Genomic DNA, 7,749 nt, shown 5'->3' with positions numbered 1-7,749 from the left:
TTAATACTTAAAGTTAATATGTTGTTTTTTCAAACTCCATAAACTTGGAGAAAAGATCCAAATGACTAATATGAAAACAAATATAATTATTTATATTTTTACTGAAAAATAATCTAACATTACAGCAGCAGCAGAGGATCGTGCTTAGAAAGAATGTTGGTCTGCTGTCCTTGTTTGTTGTTTTTTCTTTTTTTTTTGATGGAGGCCATTTGATCTTGTTGTACTATTTGAATTAGCACCATCTAATTCTTCCTTTGACTCCAAGTTGTGATCTTTTTTCCTCCAACCATTAGATGAAAAATTCATTTTGATTTGGATTGAAGAGAATCCATTTTCTTTGCAACTTCTTCTTTTACCCGAAACTATTTGGACAAGTTGCACTAGCTGTAAACCTTCATGAATGTCTTTGTTGAATCAGAAAACATAACAATTTGTAACTTAAAACACACATCAAACAAATTTTAGACTTTTAATCCAACTAAATATCAATATTTATCATGACCAAAAGTTAATATGTTGTTTTTTCAAACTCAACAAGAATCAATAGCAAAAATCTTCATAATTTATGAAAATAATAAGGCTGACATTGTTTCTTAATCATATTACTTAGTTACTATATATATGGTTACCATATAAAAAGTTTGACTCAGACATAATTATGGTCAAATTTAGAGTAAATAATCATTTTGGTATATGAAAGATTTTGATTTTGACAAAATAAACTTTGATATTTGTTTTTGACAAAATGAATTTTCAAATATCAGTTTTTTTTTTTTTTTCTGTTGACAAAATGGACTAAATCATTAACCCTTTACTTTGGATAGTTAAACTATTTTGTCAAATAAAACTGATATTTGGAGATTTATTTTATCAAAAATAAAAGTTAAGATCCATTTTATCAAAATCAGAAACTTTCGAGTACTAAAATAGCTATTTATTCTTAAACTTACTATTATTGTCTGCATCAATAATTGAACATAACTAACTATGATTACTAAATTTCCTTACCCAACAGGAAATGAAAGAGGTCTCGAACCCTGGATAAATCTCCAGGTTTGTAATCAGTTCCTCTGCCTATGTTTTTAAAAATGACTCTGAACTCTGTACCATGAAGCCTAAATTGTTCTTAAATTTTACAGGGATATATACTAGGAAACCCTCTAACATCAAGAGAAGAAGATAATGATCGGATCCCTTATGTTCATGGAATGGGACTTATCTCTGATGAACTCTATTGGGTAATAATATTTTTCTTCAAGCATTCACTGAAAGTGATTATTAGAATGAAATGCCAGTGATTCTAACATATTTGTTATCTATGGATACAGTCCTTGAAGAAAAATTGTAAAGGGAACATTATAAATGTGGATTCCACAAATAAATTGTGTGTAAATGACATGGAATACTATCATGAGGCAAGTGATGATGACTGTCCTAATAAATTTTACTATATGATATTTATTTATATACTTCTTTCTAATCTTTCTTATTTCTTATCTTTTCCAGCTCCTTGAAGACGTTGAATTGTACAATATTTTGGAGATATATTGTGTTCATCTTCATGATCCTGTCAAAGGAACAAGATGGAGCCCCAGAAGATCTCTATCTGAGAAGATAAAGGCTTATCCGGTGCCCGATATTCGCTGTCCGGTACCTTTTTTCCCTTTTTACATCTCTTTTATAGTTTCATACACATCTTGGCCAAAGTATTTTCAAAATATGATCTGATATTTCTATTGTAGATTTATGATTACTTCCTTTGTACGGAATGGATGAACAATCCAGCTGTCCGCAGCGCATTGCATATTCGAGAGGTTTGAAAGATACAATGATACTCACTCTAAGAATTTTTCCCCCCTGATATTATTTACTGCTTTTTATTAATTATTGTTGTTTCAATGTTTGTATCGCCACTTTTATTAACCTTTAAAGTGTTGCAACTTGACTTAAAAGGATTATTTAGTATTTTACAATACTGTTGTTTCAGGTTCAATTACAGTGTGTGCTTTAAATTTGATTCAAACAGAGAGCAATGAAGTGTTAACATTTAATGGATTATATCATACATATTAATGTTCTGCAGGGAACTATAGAGAAATGGAAAGTATGTTATAGCGACAATTATGTACATGACATCCGTAGCAGCGTTCCGTTTCATGCAAATCTCAGTGCAAAAGGCTACCGTTCCTTGATTTACAGGTGAAGATTATCACATTCTAAATTAGTTCCTATTTGTCTGAAAACTTGTGTAGTTTCCCAAAAAGAAAGAAAAAAAAATTTCTTTCTTTCACCTCTCTTGTAGCCATTAGGAACTAACTGATTTTGTGATGTTTACAGTGGAGATCACGACGCTGTGATTCCTTTCTCGTCGACTCAACGATGGATAAGGTCTCTAAATTACTCGATCGTGGATGATTGGAGGCCGTGGTATTTAAATGACCAAGTTGCGGGGTAAGATATGAAACTTTTATAATCTTAGGACTAATTCGATGCATATCTGGACTTCATTTAAGAGTTACCATTGGATAATGTGTTGTTGCATGCACAAGGCAGAAATTGAATCTGGACACTTGCTTAAACGAACTATTAGATTAACCTAAATTAAATTTTTTTGAATCTTGTTATTAACTAAAAAAAGGGAATAATTCTATTGTACATCTTATTTTTTAATATAGTTTTTCAAAAATACTATTTGTACACTAAAATTAGCTACTATTTATTTGTATATAAATACATACAAATATATTAAAATCAGCTACTAAAATTAGTCATTAATATAAAATATACATTGAAATATAAAATATACATTAAAAATAAATTAAACTATACATATATTTATATAAAAATATATAATAGCTAATTTTAGTGTATAAATAATATTTTTGTCCAACATATATTTTACTAGGAATTGATTTTAGTATATATCTACCATAGTTGATAATTTTTTTATATAGTGTTAGTTGGAAATCTTCTTTAGGGTAAAAGGCTGGTTTAGCTCAACAATTGATAGATTGCGTTATATTGTCTGCTTCGTTCTATTTGCCGCTAAAAGCGATGTCGCAAGATCAATTGTTTTTTCCTGCTGTCGGAAGATCGGTTGTTGAGGCCTGAAGGAAAATGCTGGATAGTGTACTTCCTGTAAAGACTGTAAAGAGAAGCCCGAACGAAACGGATGGCTATCAGGTGCAACTTCTAGAGGTTGCTTTTAACTGTAAGTCGAAAAGGTCTTGGCAGGTGAAGGTGTGGGATCAGACACACACCGTTTGAGACTCGGAGGCAAACCAGAGGCCGAGGCACCCCTCTCTTTCAAGCTCATGGACGATCGAGTGGCTGAACTGTCACAGCTAATTGAAGTGCTAGTCCAGCAACTGCAGTTGTCTTTCTGTTTGCAATTGAATCACTAAAGTTGGAGGTTGCTATTGACTCAGCCGTAGATGGGATTCATACTAAGGCAAGCTCTTGAAATTAAACCCAAACAACGGGGAAGGAGTACTAACCACACCATGAAAAGCATGCATCTAAAAAACTTTATGAACAAATGTGTCTTTCATGCAGATACACGAGGACTTACTCGAATCAAATGACATTTGCAACTATAAGGGTAAGAAACTAAGAATACACTTTAAACTCTTAATATCACTATTTATAATTTCTCATGTTTTAACGAAAGATTCAAGTCTTTTCAATTAGAGAGGTTGCTGATTTTTTTTCCTCATCTTATTTAATTGCAGGGTGCAGGACATACATCTCAGGAGACTAAGCCAGACGAAGGTTTTGCCATGTTCGCTAGGTGGATATCTAATAAGCCTCTTTAACTGAGCAACAAAGACGGCATATATTTTTTAGGAGAATGCTAGGGGACAATGACTTTGTTGAACAATATGAACAACCACCAATCAAATAAAAACACACCATATTTCCAAATTAACCCTCTAAATTTTAATATTAAACTAACCATCCATACACTAGTAAAATGAACATCCGATATATCTATTGTTTATATTATTTAATATTTTCATTGTTTACCTATATTTTTCTTTTTTTAATCTTGGATTTTCATTGCTGTTTCTCTCCAGAATGAGCCCACATGCGTGTTTAATGCTTGACACAAAAAAAACGTCGACGCCATTAGTCACAAAACCGCGGTGATGTTTTGATCAAAACGTCGACGTTACCGACATTTTTTACGGACGAGAGACACATTTTGACCAAATTTTACTTTAAAAAATATATAAATAATAAAACGTCATTGATGTTTTTATTTTTATGAGTAAAAGACAAATAGCTCCTGACCTTTTTTTCTACGGACATTTTTGTTTCTAATCATTGAAAAATATTTTTAAGTTTTTGACGTCCTTAAAAGTTGGACGGATCAGTCCTTCCGTCCAAATGTCTCCATCAGACTCAACGGAAAAGTCTGATGTGGCTCCCGTAATGCTTGTCACGCGTACACGTATATGTCGCCTTCGCCTGGCAGACTTCCCTTTGACGCGTACACGCGTACGCATCGCTATGAATTCTCCACTTTGCCCTAAATTTTTCACTTTGCATGCTTTTTTTTTTCATTTCTTTCAAGTCATTTTTATGTTTAAAACTTTAAATCACTCAAACAATAAAAAAATAATAGTTGTCATATGAATAAAAAAATGCAATAAAAATATAACATTAGAACACTAAAAAAATAATATTAAAATATTTATCATAAAAATAAAAAAATACAATAAAAACATAAAAATTAAAATATGAAAGAAAGTACTAAAAATAATAAAAAAAATTAAAATATTTATCTTAGCGTGATTGAAATAAATCCAAAAGATTCTGATAAAAAAAAATTTGGAACGAAGAACATACACAAAGAATTACGGTAAAAGTTATATGATTACTTGCATCTTTTTTATAGAAGAAAATGAAGGGTAGAATTGGTAGAAAAGGAATGAATTTTCCATCTAATTTATTCATTTTTTTGGTTTGAGTGATTTAAAGTTTTGAAGGTAAGAATGACTTGAAAGAAATGGAAAAAGTATGCAAAGTCAAAAATTTAGGGCAAAGTGGAGAATTCATGGCGACACGTACGCGTGAACGTAGAGGGAAGTCTGCCAGATGACGCGTACGCGTGACAAGCATTACGGGAGCCACATCAGACTTTTCCATTGGGTCTGACGGAGGCATTTGGACGGAGAGACTGATTCGTCCAACTTTTAAGGACGTCAGGGACTTAAAAGTATTTTTCAACGGTGATGAACGAAAATGTCTGCGGAAAAAAAGGTCAGGGCCTATTTGTTTTTTACTCTTTAAATTAAAAACAACGATTTTATTAGGGAAACAATGACTTTCTAATTAATGTAAACAATGGATTTTAGAATTGATTCAATAAAATAAAAAAATACTCCACTCCTAAATTACCTCCTGAACTTTAACACTAGAATAACCATCCGCACACATAGTGAATTGAATATCCAGCCATTGTTAACTGTGCATGAGTAAATCGAATAAAAAAAAATGACCATCCAATTAAAAATAATCAACATAATCATCTGCATACCTATTGAATTGAACATCAGACATATCCATTGTTCACATTGTTTAGTATTCTCATGGTCTCCCTATACTTTTTCCAAAACGGTTAGCTTCTGGCTGATGGAATAATGTAGACAAGGAAAGTCGACAAAATGAATCCATAACCTCGGAAAAATAATTGGCTCTGAGGGTTGGGCACAGGGGGTCCCGGCTCTGAACCCGTCGGTGGACTGCTCGAACTGCCTCGTAGCAAAAACGGATCATCATGTGTTAGTCGGGGAATGGATTGAAAATGGACCTTTTGGGACCTCTTCCCCGAATGTCGAACAATCAACTCAAAACTAATATGAATAAAGAAAATCCGACTATTTAATTAAAGAATCTAAATATTTAAAAACCAAAATGGCTTGTTTTGTTAATCAAAATGTTGAAACATTTTTTTTTAATAAAAACGTGGGTGCCGTTTTGTTTTGAAAGGATTAAAAAAATATTAGACACACCTAAAACGTCAATAACGTTTGTACCTTCTAAGAAGTGAGCATTCTTCCATACCACTGTATAATTCACTTGTACGAAAATAATAAAACATATCACCCATTTTATTATAGAGGTCTGCTACACATACAAGTCTTTTTGACTTACAAGTCTTACAAGTTGCTACACATACGGGCCTTTTAATACGCTATTCAACCGTTTTCTGTTTTCAAAGCGCTACACTCACCATGTATTATGAATGACTCTTCTTCTTCCTCTTCCTCTTCCTCTTCTTCGTTTTTTTCGATTTTCATGGTTTCTGAAATCAAGTTTTGAAGATAATGGAATTTCAGAAATACACCCAAACAATTACAGAAATACACCCAAAGGATTACAGAAATACACCCAAACGGTTACAGGAATTCACCCAAAAGATTATAGAAATACACCCAAAAGATTACAGAAATACACCCAAAGGATTACAAAACTACACCCAAAATTCGTTGAAGTACACCTTATGCATAATTCAGAACTATTTCTCTTTCTCCTCCTCATCTTCTGCTACTTCTTCTTCTTCAAAAATAATTTCAGAGCTTGATGTCAAAAAACAATGGTAATCGAGAATAACGAAGAAAGAAAACAAAGAGAAAAGCACGTAAATGAAGAAGAAGAAGAGGAAGACAAGGAAGAAGAACGTGCAGCAAAAAGAAGAAGAAGGAGAAAGAGAAGGCAAGAAACAAAAGAAAAGAAGAAGAAGAAGAGGAAGAGGAAGAAGAACGTGCAGCAAGAAGAAGAAGAAAAAAAAGAAGGAAAGAAACGAAATAAAAGAAGAAGAAGTCGAAGAGAAAGAAGAGGTTCGAAACGCGTTTTGAGCGTTAGTTTTAATTGGACTTGTAAGGCTTACAAGCCTTAATCGCTTGTATGCGAAGAATTTCTGTTTATTATAATATCTAAAAAAAATTGAGCCACAAAGACGCCAGAAAATTTGGTTACATATTAGATTCTCATTAATAATTACTCTGAGATTTGTTTGAATTGGTCTCTTTTATTTTTCAGAGAAAGTAAAATGAGTTAACATCTCTCAACCAACATTATTGTAGCTAAACATTTATCACTTGAAATTAAACATTAAAAATAAATCCAAAACTAAAAATAATCAAATCATCAAAAACTCAAATAAAAAAATATTTAAACATCAAACAAAAAAAACTAATTTAGGGTTTAGAATTTACTATTTATATATAAAATTTAGAATTTAGGATTTAGAATATAAAGTGATTGGAGGTGGTGGTTCACGGCAACGGTCAACGATAGCGGTGGTTGCCGGTGCTGGTGGTGATGAAGTTATGGTGGTGGAAGAAAGAAAGTAAAAGAGGAAAGAATAAAAAATAATTTCAAAAAAATTGTGGACAAATAAAATTATTATTTTCGGTTGAAATTTACTGAATAGTTGCTGGTTTTCTAATACTACTTTGAGTTATCAATGACACGAGAAACATTTTGTATATCAAGTGAGTCGCGCCCAATTATTCGAAAGATCAAAACTTTGTTCGTTGGTCATGCAATCTCCTTCAAATTCTTTTAGCTCCCAAAACAACTAGCTTCAGTATTGTCTTAGTATCCAGTAAAGGAGGAGAAAAGGTGGCGAGGGAGTTTTCGAAACTATTGAAAAATGCACAAGTATATAAAAATTAGTTTTTAATTAGAATTATTAGTCAATCTTTTTATTGTAAAATTTTTTAATTTTTATTTTTTAGA

At 32.0% G+C, this 7,749-nt stretch overlaps 1 protein-coding gene across 1 annotated transcript in view; it reads left to right on the top strand.

Moving 5' to 3' along the window:
- LOC107627535 (serine carboxypeptidase-like 11) overlaps window positions 1–3,924 on the top strand; it is a 15,652-nt gene extending 11,728 nt beyond the window's left edge. Inside the window, exons 6-14 of the mRNA XM_016330369.2 lie at window positions 1,016–1,053; window positions 1,140–1,238; window positions 1,329–1,415; window positions 1,507–1,650; window positions 1,743–1,814; window positions 2,084–2,199; window positions 2,338–2,451; window positions 3,556–3,601; window positions 3,732–3,924. Coding sequence (XP_016185855.1) covers window positions 1,016–1,053; window positions 1,140–1,238; window positions 1,329–1,415; window positions 1,507–1,650; window positions 1,743–1,814; window positions 2,084–2,199; window positions 2,338–2,451; window positions 3,556–3,601; window positions 3,732–3,815 — 800 coding nt within the window. The 3' untranslated portion in view covers window positions 3,816–3,924. The remainder of the gene's footprint in view (window positions 1–1,015; window positions 1,054–1,139; window positions 1,239–1,328; window positions 1,416–1,506; window positions 1,651–1,742; window positions 1,815–2,083; window positions 2,200–2,337; window positions 2,452–3,555; window positions 3,602–3,731) is intronic.

The sequence above is a fragment of the Arachis ipaensis genome, chromosome B02 (genome assembly GCF_000816755.2).
Source record: "Arachis ipaensis cultivar K30076 chromosome B02, Araip1.1, whole genome shotgun sequence".
Taxonomy (NCBI): Eukaryota; Viridiplantae; Streptophyta; class Magnoliopsida; order Fabales; family Fabaceae; genus Arachis; species Arachis ipaensis.
This window is presented reverse-complemented; position numbering and strand designations above follow the sequence as displayed.